Source organism: Gekko japonicus, unplaced genomic scaffold (genome assembly GCF_001447785.1).
Source record: "Gekko japonicus isolate JY-2015 unplaced genomic scaffold, Gekko_japonicus_V1.1 scaffold383, whole genome shotgun sequence".
Lineage (NCBI taxonomy): Eukaryota > Metazoa > Chordata > Lepidosauria > Squamata > Gekkonidae > Gekko > Gekko japonicus.
Genome location: NW_015164193.1, coordinates 903,125 through 924,059, shown reverse-complemented (window position 1 = coordinate 924,059; position 20,935 = coordinate 903,125). Strand labels below are relative to the sequence as shown.

At 40.1% G+C, this 20,935-nt stretch overlaps 1 protein-coding gene across 2 annotated transcripts in view; it reads left to right on the top strand.

The window, feature by feature from the left end:
- Positions 1 to 20,935, top strand: part of DST (dystonin) — a 484,671-nt gene that overhangs the window by 212,280 nt on the left and 251,456 nt on the right. Inside the window, exons 16-24 of one of the 2 annotated variants that reach the window (XM_015408297.1) lie at positions 540 to 718; positions 949 to 1,087; positions 2,228 to 2,421; positions 5,390 to 5,552; positions 6,003 to 6,086; positions 6,563 to 6,670; positions 8,038 to 8,136; positions 12,200 to 14,914; positions 16,153 to 19,200. In XM_015408297.1, coding sequence (XP_015263783.1) covers positions 540 to 718; positions 949 to 1,087; positions 2,228 to 2,421; positions 5,390 to 5,552; positions 6,003 to 6,086; positions 6,563 to 6,670; positions 8,038 to 8,136; positions 12,200 to 14,914; positions 16,153 to 18,054 — 5,583 coding nt within the window. In that variant the 3' untranslated portion in view covers positions 18,055 to 19,200. Of the gene's footprint in view, positions 1 to 539; positions 719 to 948; positions 1,088 to 2,227; positions 2,422 to 5,389; positions 5,553 to 6,002; positions 6,087 to 6,562; positions 6,671 to 8,037; positions 8,137 to 12,199; positions 14,915 to 16,152; positions 19,201 to 19,603; positions 19,739 to 20,935 lie in introns of those variants that run through there. The other variant, XM_015408298.1, reaches the window with a different exon arrangement.

Here is a 20,935-nt window from a genome sequence, read left to right as displayed (position 1 = left end):
GATCCATCATCCATACTGGTTTTCCAGAGCTGCATCCATTAGAGGACAGAACAGAAATCTCAGGCAGTTTTTTCCTACATGGATTCATTGTGAAATGATAGGGTTCCAACACAATGCTTCATTTGGAGGTGCTCATATGATCTCTGTAAAATCTCTTTCCATGTGCACAGAGCATTAAACCATAAGCAGTTCTCTATTCAAATGTTACAGGCAAACTGGAGTTTGTTCTTGATGATCACAAACTTGATTTATTACCAGATTTGCATGCTCCCTGTCCCCTCTCGTAGTATATGGAACTGTCCTTGTTTAAGAAGTCTTCAGTCTCGCTCCAATTTATGTCATCTAAAAGTGGGCACTTCAGCTAATTGGAGTTTCATGCTGAGCTGAGTTCTAAATTATGTTCTCATCCTTTTACTGGAGATTAGATTGAACTGTGGACTTTTTGCATGCATCCTCTGTCACTGAGCTACAGCTCCTCCTCAGTTCTTGTTTGAAACCCCATGCTCTAGGGGAAATGTAATTCACCTTCTGTTTTGTAGAAGCTGAAGAAGGAGTTGGATCGACTTAAAGAAGATTTGGAAACAGTCACGGATAAATGTGATGAGTTTTTCAGTCAAGCTGCTGGTTCACCCTCAGTCCCTACTTTGCGGTCAGAGCTTAATCTTGTAATTCAGAATATGGATCAGATTTACTCCATGTCTTCCATTTATATTGAAAAGTAAGTAAGTAATCTTGTCCCTCACATTTTATTGCACCTTCTGTTTCATTCTTCTAAAAAAATGGATGAAAAAGCAGGGTATGAATAGTTTAATAAGTAAAATACACTTTGCTAATTGAATAATAGGTACAGAATTCATATAGTGATCATACAGTAATACACTAAAGCTCATTTAGTAAAACTTAAAGCTGTCTGTAAAGTATTATTAGAAAATGGTTCCTTTGTTTCAGGTTAAAAACTGTCAATTTGGTGCTCAAGAACACACAGGGAGCTGAGTCATTAGTAAAACTGTATGAAACTAAGCTATGTGAGGAAGAACCATTGACTGCCGACAGGAGTAATACTGAGAACTTGATGGGTACATTAAAGGTATGGATATGGTGCAGAATACAGTAAGGATTTGAAATTGCCATGCATTTTTAGCAATATAGATACTAGCTCAGTCTCATCAGATCTAGGAAGTTAAGCAGGGTTGGCTCTGGATAGTATTTGAATTGGAGACCACCAAGGAAGTCCAGACCTGCAAAGCAGAGGCAGGAAATGGCAAACCACTTCTGAACATCTTTTGCCTTAAAAACCCTATGGGGTCGCCATAAGTTGGCTGTGACTTGACAGCACTTTCCACCACCACTACTACCAACAAATGGCAGGTAATGGAGTGTCTGTAGAATGAGAGTAGTATGCATGCTCCATCAAGCTGAGCCATTGATTTTGAGGGGAGATCAACATACAGTGCATTACAGTAGTCTAGTCTTGATGGTACTGTGGTGTGGATCTAGGTGGCTAGATCAGCCATATCAAGGTAAGCTGGCTGATCTGGACACCTAGATCGACACCACAGTACCATCAAGACTACACTTTTAACTGAGTCAGCAAGGGTGAGTTGAATTCCATCAAAAAAGAAAAGAAAAAGCAGATTCTTACATACCATATGCTATTTAGCTCTTAGCGGAGTGGAATTAAATAAGAGTAACACTGGGACACTGATCAATTAATTGGTTAAATATAGTCAGTTCCACTGGCTGCTGATTATTTCATTGCTCTGCAGTAACAGAGCTGGACACTCAGCTCCGTCTGCCCAGAATCATCTTCTTTCTTGCTGACTGCTCCATTCATTCACGAAAAGCTAGAGGACCTTGAAGGGGTTCACTTGCTCTGCCCTGTATTCCCAGGGAAGAGAGCTTCAACCAAGCCACACACTTACCAGCCTTTTCCCTCCCATTATTATCTCTCACGTCACTAATAATATTTCAAGCTGCCAGGGAAAATTAGCCATATCAGAGATTGCAGTGGAAAGTAAATGTGATCTAACAAGGAACTGTTTATAAACTAGTTATTAGTACTTTTGAATACAACATAGTTTTGACAGTATTTGATTTGGCATTTTTGTTTTATTAGTAATGCTTCTGTGGGTCGCCTTTGTAGACAATTAGTAATATTAGGGCACAAGATTCATGTTTATGGAGAAAACTGTCATCATGATGTATATTGTCATGTTTTGTTTGCTAGCAATGGAGATCAGAGGTTGATGAAAAGAGAGAAGTGTTCCATGCCTTAGAAGATGAACTCCAGAAGGCCAAAGCAATCAGTGATCAGATGTTTAAAACACACAAAGAACGTGATTTGGACTTTGACTGGCACAAAGAGAAAGCTGATCAGCTAACTGAGAGGTGGCAAAATGTTCACTCTCAGATTGAAAACAGGTTTGTATTGCTTTCTGTAGCACAGACGCTACATTTAGGAATTGTTCAGATTCTCATCTGTGTGTGCTACACTACATCACATATTGACTGACACAATTAGCCTTAGAAATCCACGAAAGTGAAGCAGTACCTATATTGGATCACATTTCTGTTTAAAATGCTGGAAGTATGCTTTCAGTTGTGTGTGATTCTTCAGATGTAAAAAAAAATCAGGTAGATACTGAGGTGGTGAAGCTCAGCACTCTTTGTCAATGTGGTCCTGTTCCTGCTTAAATCTTGTATGAAATTCCTTATGTGGCAAAACATAGTGCTTGAATATTAAGTTTTGTGCACCCTTCCATGTGACTGCTAAAACCATCAGTGTGAACTGAGGCTTATGCGCGCCCATATTGGAGGCTCTGTATGTGGTAGGGAGAGTGCTGTAGGCTTGCAGCTGTTCCCACCTTCCTACTTCCATGTAACTCTGTCATGTAGGGGTGAAAAATAAAATTGGTCTGTCTAACTTGAAGAGATTCAGGCTGCATAATCTTTCCCAAGGCAAGCTAGTAAACCACTTTAATAAGTTGTGTGTGTGGGGAAATTAATTTGGTATAAATCAACTAGATTGCTGGGTTATCTTTTTGCTTACCTACCTTGCAGTTCAGTTTCCCCATACTGGGGATCAAAATATGTGTCATGATCTAGGTTAGCTACATTTCATTCCCATTGAGTGAGTTAAGCGCAATCATCTCCTTTTCCCATTGAAACAGTGGGATTTGAACCTACTAATCTTTGACTGGATTTTTCTTGCTCCTTGCAATATAGGTTTTTAGAAATTAAATAGAAACAACTTGCTTATCGAGAACTATAATGTAGCATAATCAATGGAAATGGCCTGAATATTCATGTTGATTAAGAGCAGGGGACATGTTTCTTTATACCCAGATTTGTCCCAATGACATATAAAGTGTGTTGGTATAAGGCTGATTTGTAGAGTAAAAGGAGTACATCAGGGAGGGGAATGGGACCGTCCATGGTGGTGCTGGGACTCTCCCAATATGTAACAACTCCCACTCACTGGGCCGGACACATGCTTGATTTGATCTTTGCGGCGGGGGTTACAGTGGACCGGATCACTGCCTTGGCAGTACCATGGTTGGACCACCTTGCCATGAGGGCCTGTTTGAATGTTTCACCCCAACCCTGTTTAGGCAGTGAGGGTATTTTAGCTCGCCTGCGGAGCCAAACAGACCCATTGCGGCTTCAGATGGCCCCGTGGGATCCGATGCCCTTTGATGGCTCATTAAATGAGCTTGTGGAGGATTGGCACAACTGACTCTCTGCAGCCATTGACAAGATCACTCCCTGACGCCCTCTGCGCCCTTGCACCAAGCTGGCACCTTGGTATACCCAGGAGTTGCGGCTGATGAAGTGAGGGCTAAGACAGCTAGAGAAACAGTGGCAGCGCACCCACAACGAAGCCACAAGAACATCTTATAGGACTTTTATGAGGTCCTATGAGATGGCAGTCAAAGCTGCGAAGAAAGAGTACTACACAGCTTCGATTGTGTCTGCGAGCTCACGCCCAGCCCAGTTATTTAGAACAATTAGGTCCATGACAACTCTGCCACAATGAAGGTCAAATGTTAGGGAATTTTACCCTGTAAGCCATGTGAGGAGAGGTGGTTGTTCATCTGTCCTACCCATGCCATTTATCCGATTTGAAATGGTCATGGGGAGCTGATGTTTTCCCCGCACCTGACTTTTATAGAAAAATAAATGCAGAGAGCTCCATTCACAGTAACTATTTCCTCATGGCTGTTACCAATAGCACTCCAGTAAAAAATACATGAAAGAACACTGATGGGCTCCTTCATGAACATATTAGTATAATAGCATGTAAAGAAGCCACAGAGAAGCAGCTCCCAAGTTACGGCCCAAAGGAGATATGGAATGGTTATCTAAAATCTTGGTTCCCTAAAGCTTCCTGTCAAGAGGCACAAGTAGCAGGCTGGAAAGGACTTGATCTTACTCAAAAGTCCTTGGCTCACAACAACAGCACTAAGTGCACGGAATTTTGTCCTGTCACAGAGTGAGGTAGCTGTTCATAACCTTATTTATGGCAAATTAAAATGCTCCTCTTGGCTTCTAATGTAAACAAAAAGCAAACATTGCCTCTGTATGACATCTTAGTTGGCTTTGCTGGCAGTTTATCATCAATACTCGAGCATCCCTAATGTAAGTGTGACAGATTTTGTGATGACCGCAGTGCAGCTCCTAACTTGTAAACTGATGGTTCCCAGCAAATGTTCACTCTCCTGCTTCCCAACAGGGAATTATGCAAGCTGATACATTAAAAAAAATAATACTGCTTTTCCTCATCTTTCCAATATTATTTCTTTGTTGTGTATTAAGGACACTTTTTAGTTATTATTTCTTGCAATAGTTATTTATTTATAAGATTTTGAAAAATGCAGGAACACAAAATTATTGTAATTTTTTTTACCACAGTTTGTTGCCATTTTCTGTAATGTTTTCATAACTGGAAAAATAGCATCCCCCCACAATGAAAATGGATTCAGTTCTCTTGTGCAGAATTGGGAGAGGGTGTTATTCTAAAGGGAATCTTCCCTAGTCCCTTCACCCTAGCCCTTTAATAATCAAAAAAGAAGGTTGCAGCATTGTATATAAATGTGAAGGATTTTCCCCCTTTCATTTGTAACCATTGGTGAGCTCAAGAGGAATGCCACAAGGCAAGGATTTTTGTTCCAGGAACCAAGAGAAGCCATAGAAAGGGTTCGTTTCTTAAGTCGGAAAAGCACAATCCATTAATTTTTGGTTTTCTCACTGAAACAGTAGAAACATCTGGTTTTTATAAATCCCAATAAAATGACTAATGGGATTTTTCAGACCCATCCAAATGGTATCTTAAAATAGCATATTACATGTTCAGTTTAGGGTAATTTGTTCTTGCTCTCCCCTCAAACAGGTTGCGTGACTTAGAGAGTATCAATAAATCTCTAAAATACTACAGGGATACTTACAGTGCACTGGATAGCTGGATTAAGCAAATTGAAGAAACCCAGCAGAGATTTCAGGAAAATCCACCTCAGAGCAGTAAAGCTCTGGTCAAACAGCTAAACCAGCAAAAGGTACAAGTTCAAGGTCCTGCTCTGGAAGTTAAATAAATGGAATGAGTAGCTCATCTAAATGTATGCAATTGTACTTCGCCTATTGTTAGTCCATCATTTCTAAATGTATACACAGAACTTGCCTAAATTAAAATGTCCGATTTATAAAGGTAGGCATGAATCACTCACTAATTCATTCTCTCTCACACGTGCATGTGTGTATACACGCAGACACACACACACCCTTCCTGTTGTACTGAATGTGCCACTTTTCGGATATGAGGTGTGTGGGGGCCAGAGCACTTCGTAGAGAGGAGCACAAGAAAAAGGCCACTCTACTCTCTCCCTTACATACAAACTCAGTACTGAAGTTTGTCTTATAAATGCAGAACAACGAGCTTTTGAAATGGGAAGGAAAATTTACTTAAGTTAGTATCTGTTATACATTGAAATTCTTTATGTATTTCATAGATGCTGGTTTCTGAAATAGAAATGAAACAAAGCAAACTGGATGAATGTCAGAAATACTCAGAGCAGTATTCAGCTGCAGTAAAGGTAATGCTCTAACCATGCCTGTTTATTCTTAATTCTTCTTGAAGCTGTAACTCCTGCTCAGAGTACTGAGCTAGAGCTTACATGCTGCTCCTGCAGTCTGTTCATGGAAGCGTCTCTCAGTCTCTCAGCACTGTAGTTGACAACTCCTACATGGCTGCTTCCACATTTCCACTCACATTGGTAGGATGAATTGTGCCAGCTGATCTTGATGAATATTTTGGCTGTGGTCTGTAGCTATGTAGCCCAAACTACCCCTGTGGGTGGAACTTTTACATGTTTCGTATTAAGCATGGAATCAATTCGATGCTCCTTTCCCTTTCTGGGTAATGGGATGATTGACAGTGTGAGTGCTATGATGGGTATATTGCCTTTTGACTTTGCAGTATTGGAGACATAGTCTGTTGCACTGAAATGGACTATAGTGAGTATTGGGCAACTAGCTTACAGTTCTGCTAATTTTCATGTATTTACTACAGGACTATGAGTTGCAAACAATGACTTACAGGGCCATGGTTGACTCCCAGCAAAAATCGCCAGTGAAACGCCGAAGAATGCAGAGCTCTTCTGATTTTATTATCCAAGAGGTACTGAGATGAAGTTAATAATAAACTTTAATAGCCCATATTCTTCTAGTGCTTTGTGAAACCTTTTAAACAATGTTCATGAGGTATATTAAGTATAAAAACACTGCATGGCAAATTAATATAACCTCTCCTTGCCAAAAACTTGCTGTGTTAAGTTGCTATCAGAATTTACCCCTTCACTGAAGAAGCCCCCTCCTTAAAACTCCTTTTTCTTTCTTTCTTTCTTTATTTTATTTCACTTATACCCCACCCTCCACGCAAGCGGGCTCAGGGCTGTTTACATAGGCACAACTGTGCAATAAAATACAACAGGATTAAAACAATTAAGGCACCAAGTGCAATAAAAATAGGACAAGTTAAAACAATTAAAACAAAAACTTGCATCTTGCAGGATACATCAGGAACTAAAATACTCACTCCCTATTGTATATCATGGTGGGATCAAAGAAGGGGGATGCCATGGGCCAAGATGTTCCAGGCGGCCAGGCGGCCCAACCTGGCGGTCCTGCTCTGCAGTTACTCGGTGGTGGTGGCGGCGGTGGCTCCTATTCAAAAGCCTGGCGGAAGAGCTCTGTCTTGCAGGCTCTGTGGAACTGTAAGAGGTCCTGCAGGGCCCTGATCTCCTCCGGGAGCTCATTCCACCAGGTAGGAGCTGCAACCGAGAAGGACCTGGCCCTTGTGGCAGCAAGCCTGACCTCTTTAGGACCCGGGGTCACTAGGTGGTGTTGTGATCCCGACCGAAGTGCTCTTTGGGGCCCGTATGGGGAAAGGTGGTCCCTCAGGTATGCCAGACCCTGGCCATATGGGGCTTTAAAGGTAAACACCAGCACTTTGAAGCGAATCCGGAATGCTATAGGCAGCCAGGGGAGCGCTTTCAGCACAGGTTGGATGTGATCCCATTTAGGGACACCCACCAACAACCTGGCCGCCGCATTCTGCACCATCTGCAGCCTCCAAAATTTGTGACAAACGTAGCCCCATGTAGAGAGCATTGCAGTAGTCTAGCCTCGAGGTGACCATCGCATGGATCACTGTGGCCAACTGCTGCACCAGTCGTAGATGATAAAAGGCTGCTTTGGCAGTTGCCGCCACCTGGGCCTCCATCGTTAAGTCCAGGAGCACTCCCAAACTCCTAACCTCCGAAGCTGGCACCAAAGGTGCCCCATCGAAGGCCGGGAGTGGGAGCCCCAATCCCATACCACCATGAACCAGGCACAGGACCTCCGTCTTCGCCGGGTTCAGCTTCAGCCGGCTCAGCCTGAGCCACCCAGCCACGGCCTGGAGGCTTTTCTTTCAAAAGTCACCTTTAATATTATTACTTTATGTCATTTATGGCTTTCCGTTTTGGCATATTTCCTTTGTTGCAGTTCATGGATTTACGAACACGCTATACAGCTTTAGTAACCTTGATGACTCAGTACATAAAGTTTGCTGGTGACTCTCTGAAAAGACTAGAAGAGGAAGAGGTAAGTCAACAGCTGATGACCAGGGAGCAGTAAAACAAAGGAATTAAGTTAGCTCTGATTTTAAGTGGTGATATGTGTGACTGAAATTCCTTATAGACTTTAAATATTCAAAAAGATTGATGGTCACATCTGAGAAATGCATAGATAATACTGGCTTACAGTCTTCTTATCCCACTGTCCTTTTCAGGTGAAAGTATTATTTTAAAATGTGAGCTCCTTAGAGGAGGAGCTGAATTAAAATTTAATAGATAGAAAATAGATTATGTTTATAGTCTGCAAAAATTTTGTTCCAGGATTTTGGATCTTCTAAAAAAAAAAAAATGGCACAGAAAAGATGAAAACAAGAATTTTATATGGTTCTGAAAGTCCACTTATCCCTCTCACCTCCACAGGATGTGAACATTAGCATACTTAAAATCTGAATAAGGAATTTCATTACTTAAATTGTTTCATATCTTTAACTGATTTCTTTAATAAAATATTTCTGACACACACCCCCCGCACCAGTATTTCTTTCTGTTGCATTCATTCTTTGTGATGAAAGGATGATTTACTAACTTAACTTGGTGTCCTATTAACTTTTAGAATCTCTGCTGACTTGTCTTGGCAATTTTAGTTGGTCACTTTGGGATTAAAATGTATTAAGCTATTTCTGCTAATGGGCTTATTTGTCTGGTCTCTGTCTTTTGCCAGTTAGTATGCTGTATCAGAATGACTGGTGCAGTATTCACTTTTCTGAAAGATTCCTTTTAAAACAACCCCTAAACTGCTTTTTAAAGGCATCCGTTTAAAAATATCTATTTTCAAATCTCATCTGAAGCTTTTTTGTTGTCTTGGGGACAGAGTATCACAAACAGCTGCTGATCCCTTTAACCTAATTGTGTTCCAAGTCCCAAAACAACTTTGAAAAATTGAAAGTTTAAAGAAGTGGTTTGGGGATTCTGTAAGGACAGTTTCTGAGATTAAAAAACAACAGTGCAAGCAGGTTTGCATGTGGGGTTTTCTAGAATGTGGCTCTCTATTTTGAGTTTTTTAAAAGTAAGGACGATGATACCTTTAATCTGAATGGAAAGGCTTGGTGTCTGGATGATGAATTGCAGGGATTTGGTAAAGTAGCTGACATTTCTGAGCTTTTGAAAGGTTGTGAAGCCGTGGAAGGAAAGTCACAAGCCAAAAGAGGAGAAGGAACATTAGATGCAAGGTGTCAGCCCAAAGAAGCCTTTAACAATAAGGCAAACTTTAGAGAGAGCTTGCTGAAAGTAAAAGAATCCTGCTGTGATAAGGGTTTAAACAGTGATATTAGGGTGAACAACAATGGGGGACAGAACGATAAAGGGAGATTTCTGCATGCAAGCAAAGAAATCTTGGTAGTTTCTGTAATGTTTAATACCAAATGTGACGATGTTGGGAACATTATGTGTCTGCAGAGGTCATTTTGGGGGGGATTGCGGGGGATCGCAGTTCCGGGGATCGCAGTTCCCCCGAGTGAGGTACGGGGGCGGGGCACATGACGAAGCCCCGCCCCCTGCTTCTGGCCGCCCCACTTCCGGCCCTCATTCAGCCAGGAGGAGGCAGGAGAAGAGGGAGGGTAAGTTGCTTCCTCCCTGGCTCTCCCCACCCCAGGGAGGGCCTTCGCGGGGCTTCCTTGCACTTCCGCCGGCCGGGACCATTGGGGGCGCGGTGTGTGGCCTTATGACACACTTCCGGTGATGTCAGGGGGTGTGGCATATGCTAATGAGTTATGCTAATGAGTTCCCCTAGCTCTTTTTCTACGAAACGACCCCTGTGTGTCTGTAAGTATAAATGCCAATGAACTTCTGAATGAGAAACAAGAAAGAGAAATAAGAAAACGAACAAAAACATTGTTGCAGACAATGCAGGCTGTTGATAAAAGGGAAGAGAATGTGAGAAGACCTGCTTCACTCAAGGAGAAAATAGGAAGAAATGCAAAAAGTAATTCTGAGCCAGTAATTAAAAGAAATAATCTAAGCCAGGAGGCTAAAGATTGTCCCATGGGAATCAGCCAAGACAAACTATGTGCTTGCCTTCTAGAATGGTCACATGCTGGAAGCCTGAAAAAAGATCATGGCTGAGAAAGATTCCAACACAGTGTCCATAATATTGGAAGAGAGTATTTGAACAAATGAATTATTAGCTGCTGTAAATGAGGAAAAATGCTCTAGGTTACTGAAAGCCAATAGAGAAATCAGAGGAACAACGATTAAAACATGTACTTATGCACCATCCTTCTGATGACGAGGGGAAAACTAAGATGTTGCATAATGTATCTCTAGACAGCAGCAGTTATAGAACATTTAAAAACCCAGCAAAACTTTGTCCAAATAAAACAAATGTCAGAGGTCAATGAAGAGGAGACTTTTAATTTTGAACTGATTCAGATGATCTTGAAAATTTGAACAAATTGATAAACTATTGATTAATTAATTTATGAATGCCAGTGGTGATTTAGTATAGAAACCTCTCAGCAGATTACTTGTACTACTGATAAAGATTAGTGCAAAACCAGCTCTTTTAAAAAGTGACACTAGAACTTTATTCTTAGCACTACTGTTTTAAAGCATCATATGTTATAAGACAACAACTTGAAAAGTTCAGCTGGCAGTCATGAGTGTTAATGGGAGATCTCCTGGAAAACCAGTTGCTGGAAATCATTTAACTCAGTTTAGAAGGAACCAGGTAATGAAGTTATCTTTGGTGGCTTTCCATTCCAGTGTCACTGACTTTATGTCTACCATCAGATGCGAATACAGATCCAAAGAAGCATTTGAGCTAATTAGGAAGTCTCTCTGTTTATGTAGGCAAGAATGAAGCTTCATATATCCACAGACTTCACCATTGGGCTGCAGACCCTGTTCTGCATCTTATGCTGTTCCTAATGGGTCCTAACTTTTTGGATGATGCAGCTAGCTGCAAAAGACGAGGGAAGAAAGGGATATGCATTATATGTCCCACTGTATTTGACTTTTTTTAAAAGAAGAGCCTTACATTTAGCTTCTGTTCAGAAAAGAATCTAAGCATGAATTTATACGTGGTTCCCCTGCTCCTAGTTTAATGTGTTTTTCTGGGGGGGCACTGTTGTTTTTATAAGGTCTTTTCCCAATAGCAAGTATATCATGTTTGGTCACAGGCTCTAACAAATTCTCCTTTTGCTGCTCAGACTAACCATAAAATGCTGAACTGCATTTTCTTGCATAGCTTTGGCTGAAAAGTTGTTCTGTGGGTACTGCAGAAATAGCTCTTGCCCTGAATGAGTGAAAGGATTCTTCCTGAGAACTTCAGTTGGTGAACTCCTTCATCCAGCTTTCTCTTTACTCTTTAATGGCTGCTCACTGAAGGTGGTGGTGGTGTTGGCAATCGCTCACTGTGTTCTGACAGTAAATGGAGTTTGTAAGTATTTGCAATTGTATATTTGAAAAATTGCAAGAATTGAAAGTGGCCGTCTTTTGGGATGATGCAGCTAGAAACGCTTCAGTCCTCCATCTTAGTCAGACCGGAAGCCTCCCCACTGTATTTGACTTTTGTTAAAAGAAGAGCCTTACATTTAGCTTCTGTTCAGAAAAGAATCTAAGCATGAATTTATACGTGGTTCCCCTGCTCCTAGTTTAATGTGTTTTTCTGGGGGGGCACTGTTGTTTTTATAAGGTCTTTTCCCAATAGCAAGTATATCATGTTTGGTCACAGGCTCTAACAAATTCTCCTTTTGCTGCTCAGACTAACCATAAAATGCTGAACTGCATTTTCTTGCATAGCTTTGGCTGAAAAGTTGTTCTGTGGGTACTGCAGAAATAGCTCTTGCCCTGAATGAGTGAAAGGATTCTTCCTGAGAACTTCAGTTGGTGAACTCCTTCATCCAGCTTTCTCTTTACTCTTTAATGGCTGCTCACTGAAGGTGGTGGTGGTGTTGGCAATCGCTCACTGTGTTCTGACAGTAAATGGAGTTTGTAAGTATTTGCAATTGTATATTTGAAAAATTGCAAGAATTCTCCAAGATTGCATTTTAAAAGGATAGAATCCAATGCGCCTTATCTTTTCCCCCCCACAGATCCTAAAAAATAATGAGGCATTGGTACGTGGTGAATTTGCTGATCTGGAGGCACAGCAAAAGACAGTAGTGAATGAGAATAGGAAGCTTATGGAAAGAATAAATGAACTTGAGGAGATGCTGCAGGAGCTAAGGAGACAGAAATTCCGACTGGAAGAAGAACTACCAAAAGTAAAAGGAGATGCTGAAAAAGAATGGAAGAAACAGCAGAAAGCTATGGAAGAGATAATTCTCCAGAAAGCCAAGGCTGAACAAGAGGCAAAACGATATTGCTTGGAGCTGGAAGATGTTCTTAAAGAGAAAGACGCTTCAGAGCAGGAGTTGGATCGAATGAAGCAGCTCACTTTAAAAGCAGAGGCTCAGAGAAGTATAGTTGAAGAGAATCTCAGGACTTTCAGAATTCAATTAGAGGAGAGTGCCCTGGTTAGAAAGACACTTGAAGAACATCTAAAAAGGAAAGACACAAATCTTCATGATTTGGAGCAGCAAAAGAAGGCATTAATGGAAGAGCTGAAGAAGAAAACAGCTGAAGAAGAAAAGCTTATGATGCTAATAAGGGAAATGGAACAAGACCTTGAGTTTCAAGGCAGTCTAGTGAAAAACAAGCTAAAAGAAAAAGAAACGACTGAAGTAAGAAGGCAGATTACTGTAATAGAATGCTCTTTAGGGAGAGAAACTCTGTTACCAGTGGGTTCAGATGTTACAGATTTTCAGAGAAATCAAGAAATAAAAAATGTAGAAGAATTCCAGCAGCTAGTAGATGAGCTAACATTTACTAACAAAAAATCTGACAAAATTATTAAAGATTTAAAATACGAACTGAATGAGCTTGAGCTTCAAAAATTGTCCTCTGAAGAAAAAGCTCGTTTACTGAAAGAGAAACTTGATGATGCCAATAATTCTCTCAGGCGTATCAAAGTAGAGTTGGATCAGAAAGAACAGATTGAGCAAGGGTACTTGGAGCAACTGAAAGAGCTTGATAGGCAGCTGCACAAAGCAGCAGGCAAAGCTGAAGAAGTGATGCAGGAAGCGATGGATCTTAAGAAAATAAAACTGAACTATGAGGAAGAGTTGAGAATGCTTCAAAAGGAAAAGACACAACTGAAGAGGGAGCTGGAGGAGCTGACGAGAACACATAGACAGACTGAAATCATTATTCAGCAGCTGAATTCACAGATCACTGCTCTCCAGCAGGAAAAAATTGTAACTGAACAGAGAATCATTTCATTCAGAGGGGAAGCAAGCAACCTGCAGGAGCAGTTCAGAAAAATAAAGGAACAGTTGTTGCAAAAGACAAGAGAAGAAAAAGAAAATCAAAGCAAGATTCAACAACTGACTGATGATTTGACAAGAAGCAATCACTTGGTAGAGACAATGAAACAAAAAGTTGAGGAGCTTAGCAGACAGAATAGTGAGAACAAAATAATTATGAGTGAAGTGCGGTCTGAATCCGAGAAGATAATTCTCAAAAGACAAATTATTGACAGAAAGAATGATGAATTAAAAGCCCTAGTTGACAGCTTTAAAGAACAGCTACGTGTCACAAATGAACAACTGCACAAACAGATAATAATTGAGCAAGAACATTTGGAGAAAATCAAGAGACTGGAAGGCGACTTAAGCAAAGCCAAAGATTTAACTAATGAATTTAAGCAGAAGTGTGACAGACAGAATGCTTGTAATGTCAGTGCTGAGGTGGAGGTCAGGAACCTAAGTTCCCAGCTGAGTACATTAACTATGGAAATGAAGATGAGTGATCAGAAAATCCAGCAGCAGCAAGCCCATATTCAAGATCTCCAAAGCAAGTTGAAGAAGCTGCAGGATGATTTCCACCAGAAGACCTTAGATGAACAGATGGCACGCAAAAAGGTAGCTCTGCTTCAGGAAGAGTCCATTAAATTTAAGCACTCTGCAGAAGAATTTAGGAAGAAATTTGAGAAACTCTCAGAATCCCACAGCATCACTGAAAATGACATATCAGGCATAAGGCTGGAATGCATCGCTCTACAGCAAGAAAAGCACATGGCTCAGGAGAATATCCGCATGTACAAGATTCAAATTGAAGATCTGCAAGACAGACTTCAGAAATGTCGTGAGCAGCTACAGCAAGGAAAGCATGCTGAAATGGATTATTGGCAGAAATATCGCAAGCTAGAAGAAGAATTGCAAGTTCAGAGACGCACAGTGGAGAACATGAAGCACCAAATAGACCTGCAGAAAAGAGAGCACTGCCATCAGTTGCGTTTGTTTCAGAATGAGATCCACAAAAATAACAACATCAGTTGGGACTTTGGTTGGAAGGGAAATGGGTTTAGATACCTGGGAGATGCGTCCCCAAGAGAATATGACCCACTTAACCTGTGTGCAAGCACCTCTCCTTTATTAAGAAGGAGACAAATTGAGATAAGCACGGCAGGTTGTAAACCTGAGCAGTTGGTTACAAAGAAATTGCAGGCAGTTGCTACTGATTCATTACCAAAAGAGAAGCAGTTCCAGCTTTCTGGGATAACCCATTCACAGGAAAATGGGATAAGCCAACAATCCTTTCCTGAATATGTGTCACAAACAAGTACACAGCTTGAGATAACCTTTGATAAGACCAGCTCAGTCACAAGGATATCAGAACTAGATAAACTGAGAGACAGTAAACTTCTCAGTTCCCGATACGAAGACAATCACGAAATGGGATTAGGGAAGCACCTGCATCCTTTGGAGGTACCTTGCCCATTTTGATGACATTTGATATTGCTGTTTCTAGCATTCTCCTCTTAAATTTATTTTATGCCTTTCTTCTGTGCTGTAACTACATTATCATATCTGTTGAAAAACATCAAAATTGTTTTTAAAAAATCCGGTATGCATTGATTGAAATTATATGCTGCAAGTACAGATCCGCACATGACCAGAAATTGCTTATCAGTGTAGGTGAAACATAGATCCCCCATTCCCTAAAAGACTGTTTATTTAACAGAAAGAACCTGATATAGCAGGTTGTAGGAGGCAGGAGGATAAACATGTTATTTGTTCACTATCCTCCACTTTGTCCTCAGCAACGTTTCCCCAAGATGGGATTGCAGACCTGTATTTCCATCAAGACCCAAGGAGGAAGCCAAAACATTAGGTGGCCAAAACAAGGAAAGTTCACGAGTTTCCAGTGATGTTGAAGGACAGTTTTAGCCCACAGATGCACCAAAATTATGTTAATTATTGCATTGTACATGTAGGTATGTGAAACCAGGGAGTGAGTCCCATTGAACTCAATGGGATTTGCTTCTGAATATATATGTTTAAGATTTCAACTATGAGTATATATTTTCTTCAGCTGAGGGAAGGAAAACATGAATCAGATTGCTCATATCTGTATGAGACATGTACATCTATTAAGGAAAGGAAATGATTTTGCTGTATTCCTGGGATTATGTCTGATAGTACAGTGGCTGCCCTCTGTAACTATTATGAAAGCAGCAAAACCAGGAGAGCCTGCAGACACTGTAAAGGTTTCTACATAGCTGAACAACTCCCTGGGTATGCAGACAAAAACGACTTTGTATATTGACCAAAAGCAAAAGAATCACCCACCGTATTTGAATATACTCCAGTAGCCCCAGAATGTTAACAGCAATTGAGAGTCATATGAATTTAAACAAAAGATTGGAGGGGGGGGGTGAAGAAGAGTTCATTTGCTTGCTTAAATCCTTGAGAATGTAGAATTCTGGAAGAGGGGGATTTGTGAGTCGGGGAGAGGATTTCCAAATTATTCTCTCATCTAACAGTTCCTGAGCTTGTCCAGCTTTACTGCTCAGATACATTCATACTGTCAATACTAATAAAAGTAGCTGATGTCTAGTGTTGCTGTTCATATTCTGTATTTTTCTTGGTGATGGGCTTAATAATGTGTTTTCTAAATATATATGTACAAAATCTTTCATTGTGTCAAAAATTCATATTTACAGAGAGTGAACAGCCAGCAGTATGGTGTACATGTTGACGTTACTACCTTAGATCAAGAAAATGACAAGACTTTTGGTAATGAAGGAAGACTGCTTGAGGGATACAGATCTTCAGAAGGGTTTAGGAGTGAAGATGCTTCAAAGATGAGTTCCTTCTTAGAGGAAAAGAAAGCCAAGGAGGTTGATATGATTCCTTCTGATTATGATAATATCAAATTTCAAGGTCTCCGACAAGATGTAACTGCCAGGCAGTTGATTGAAGCCAAGCTACTAGACATGGTCACAGCTGAACAACTCCATTTAGGGAAGAAGACCATTTCTGAGGTTCAAAAAAATCTTGACAAATGTTTAACTAAGCCTACAGCAATAGCTGGGTTGTACATTGAAAGCAACAAAGACAAGATCTCATTTCCTTCTGCAGCTCAGAGAAGGATAATTGAAAAAGTGTTTGTATTATCATTGTTAGAAGCTCAGGCTGCCACTGGTTTTATCATTGACCCTGCAACAGGGCAAAAATACTCTGTTGATGACTCAATCCTCAAGGGGCTTGTTGATCATGAATACAAAAGCAGGCTGCTCGAGGCAGAAAAAGCAGTTCTAGGATATCAGTTTTCTGGTAAAAAACTCTCTGTCTATGAGGCAATTGAAACCAGACTCTTGGAAAGGCAAAAGGGCAAAAATATTATCGAAGCCCAGATTGCATGTGGAGGAATTATTGATCCTGTGAGGAGTGTGCGGATTCCACCTGAAGCTGCTGTACAGCTGGGCTTGCTGAATAACACTATGCTGAAATTTTTATATGAACCTTCCAGTAATAAAAAATGTTTTCAGAATCCTAATAATAAGCAAGCCATGTATTATAAGGATTTACTGAAGCTGTGTTTGCTTGACATAGATAGCAAATGCTTCCTGCTTCCTGTAGGGGAAAGAAGAATAACCACACCATCTGTAGAAAAAATTCATAAAATATCTGTAGTAGATGTTAAAACTGGATCTGAAATGACCTCATATGAGGCTTATAAAAAAGCGCTGATAGACAAAAGTACTTACTTGGAACTATCTGGGCAAGAATATCAGTGGAAAGAATCCACTTGCTTTGATCCCCAAGGAAGCTCTTACCTTCTGCTGACAGATCTGAAAACTGGAATGCAGTTTAATATTGATGAAGCGTTAGGTCAGGGCAAAATTAACAGGACGGTGGTCAGTAAATATAAGGATGGTCAAATCACAGCAAATGAGCTTGGTGATGTTTTACTAAGCAATTCCAAGCCATTGAAAGATGTGCATAGCCCCATTGCTGGTGTCTGGTTGTGTGAGACAAATGAGAGAATGCCGCTTTTAAAAGCTGCTCGCAAAAATCTTCTGGATAGAATGACAGCACTAAGGTGCCTTGAAGCTCAAGCTAGCACTGGAGGCATCATTGACCCTTGTACAGGAAAGAAATATAGTGTGGCAGAGGCCTTGCAGAGGGAGCTAATTGATGAAGCAACTGCCAAGCACATTCAGCCATGCGAATTGGCCTTTACTGGAATTATTCATCCTATAACCAAAAATATTATGTCAGCAACTGAGGCGATGAATAATAACACCCTAGACAAGGAAATGGGTACTCGATGTCTAGAGTACCAACACCTGACTGGTGGGCTGATAGATCCTAAATCTCATTCTAAATTGTCAATGGAGGACGCAATTAAGAATGGCATTGTTGATGATATCACTGCTACAAAGATGAAAGATGATAAATTCTACTGTCAAATCATTACTTGCCCCAAGACAAAAAAGAAACTGACATATAAAGAAGCCTTAGAAAGAGCCGTATTTGACTGCCATACCGGTTTACGATTACTAGAAGTAGCTGATCTGGTTACTTCAGGAATCTCTACCCTTTATTTTTCCTCAAAGTAATAATATAACAATAGACAGTAGTAATTCACTGCCCCATCCAGAATCCACATAGGCCATGGAAATTATTCTCCTTGATTTAGTTGGGTTATATGACAGGACTCTTGTGAAAGAGGTGGGAAATAAGGCTGATTTATATAAAAACTAAAGTGCCATGACCTTGTTTTGTGAATAGGTTTCTGTATATACCAGACTTAGTGCTGATCCTTGCCTGTAAACTGTTGTATAATCAAGTCATAAGGTTGGGACCTTAATGTGCTTAAACTGTAACTGTCCCTGGTTTGTATAAACAATATCAGCTGTTTTATTTGTTTACAATACTGAGATTATTGGGGTAACAGTGTGTGGTTATGCTAACTTTTTTGGCATTCCAAGTGATCTTCAACCATTTTCAAAAGTAAAGCAGTGTGTCTTAATTGCTTAGATACCAATGTATATGATGTAATGTGCTTTAAACAAACAAGGGTCATTTTTCTTTCAAAATTAAAAAGGGAACTAAGCTATGTATTTAAACTCTCCTTTTAAAATAAGTGGGATGTAAGAGTGCTTACATTTGTGCATGAACATAAACAAACCAGCAAAATGTATACACTAATAAAGTGAATAAATATATTTAAAAGGATACTTATTTGCAAGTGAAAAGGTTAGTGTGTGACTTGGCCCAAAGATTTTAAGCGATATGCTTTTAAGATTCTCAGTTACTCTAGCGAATTCATGTCTGTTAACATGACTAATATTTTCTGTTCTTCCATTTCTTTGTCTCATTTTTTACGGTTTTAAAAATTAAAAGCTGAAATTGACTATAGAGTTTTCCCCCCAGTGCCTTTTACATGAAAAACTGGTAAACAAATTGTATTGGTGTCAAAGCTTTTGAGTGTTTTATGGCTGATGTTGGTATCTTCATCAACAGCATACCACAGGGTTGGCTGTACTTCTAAAGCAAAGGTTGCTGATAAATTTTCCACATGCAGACACTTGTTTGGATTTGCTTGTCTGGGAGGTTTTTGTCATGTGAATATGAGTATGTAAATATGTACTATAATGGCTATTTTGATCTCTGCAAACATTTCTAATGAATCAGTTTGGTTAATAAGAACATAAGAACATAAGAGAAGCCAATGTTGTATCAGGCCAGTGGCCCATCCAGTCCAACACTCTGTCACACAGTGGCCAAAAATACCAGGTGCCATCAGGAGGTCCAGCAGTGGGGCCAGGACACTAGAAGCCCTCCCACTATTGCCCCCCCCAAGCACCAAGAATACAGTGCATCACTTGCCCCAGACTGAGAGTTCCTATCTATACCTTGTGACTAATAGCCACTGATAGACTTCTGCTCCACATGGTTACTTTTTAGTTGCTGTGATTTAAAAAAAAATTCTCCTGCATGGTGAGAATTATGTAATCATAATCAAGATACAATAAAACAGAGCTTCTCTAAATCATACAACCTTGGCCATAGTATGCTTGATAATGTGATTGTTTCTTGTATAGCTATAACTTCATGCTACAGCCATTTAAAAATATATATATTTTTACAATGCACATTTATCAGAAGTCAATGGAAGAAGAAAAGAAAGAACATGTTGAGAAAGCTGTGGACTTAATGAAATGGGTCTCAAACATCACCAAGAGTCTTAGCAAAGGCGAAGGAGAAAGGCCTGAAAAAGCAGATTTTCTTAAAAAACAGGTATTAAAACAATGTGAGAGGAAATAGCACCAATTCCATGAGCCTGTATTATGCACAATTTGTTCTTTGTGTCTGCTAAAGAGTCAGATGTGACTCTATCATTCATAGCAGCAAGTTTTGAAAGTTCAAGCCCTGTGACACTGATGTCCTGTATTGAGTCCAGCAAAACCAAGTTGCTTGTTGCAAAATAAACAGGACTGATTTGATTTACATTCACTACTTGCTTTTTTGAAAGACTGCATGCAGAGCAACATCAAAGAAAAAAGTAACAACATATGCCTAGTTTGGATGCTATTCTTTCTTGCCGTCTCCCCTGGTATGTTGGAAGCGCAAGACCACATTTTCCTGTTCTGCTCATCATGCCTGCCCCCCCCAACACCATTGGACATTCACAGAACATTTTAATAGCATGTGTACATGTAAAATCCAATGTCAGCTATCTGTTCACACAATAGATTCCAGAACTGTGGTGGAAAATCTATCACACAGCTTGTGCCTGTGTGATTTGGATTTTAAATTTTTCTATTCATTTGGGTGTTTAAGGGTCTTGAATGCAGGTCAGGCATGGCCAGTAGGTGAGATGGAAAGGTGCACTCGCTGTCCTCAGAAGCATGTACAAAAAGACAAGAGCACATAGCGGTGCAATCCTAAGCAAACTTATACCCTTCTAAGCTCTTTAACTTCAGTGGGCATAACTCTGTTTAAGATGGCACTTTAAAAATATGACCTATAACAAAAAAGTTGACAAAAACTAGTTTCCTCTGAATTACCTTGATAAACATTTATCTATAATTCTTCTCTAAATTCTTTTGGACCTGCAAATAACCTGTAAATTGCTTGTTGAGAGCTGTGCCTGAGGTTCTCTGTGTAGCTTTGGGGATCCTAAGCCAAGAATCCTGAGTCTCTTGCCAGTCTGTTTTTTTAAGTAAATGTTTGACTTCCATTGTTGCATCACTGTGTTGGAATATAAACTGACAATGCAACCCCAGTGCTGACCAAGTTGTCCATCCCTATTTTAGTTAATATACTGAGAATGTGCTTTAAGTTCCATAACGTCTGTGTAGTAAACAAAATAGTATGAAGAATGCAGATGATAATGTTTTAGTAGGCCCTTTATATAACTCTCAAAAACTCTTTAGCAGTGTACACATCCCTCCTTCCATATCCATAACTACACTTTTTAGAGCCTTTGATGTG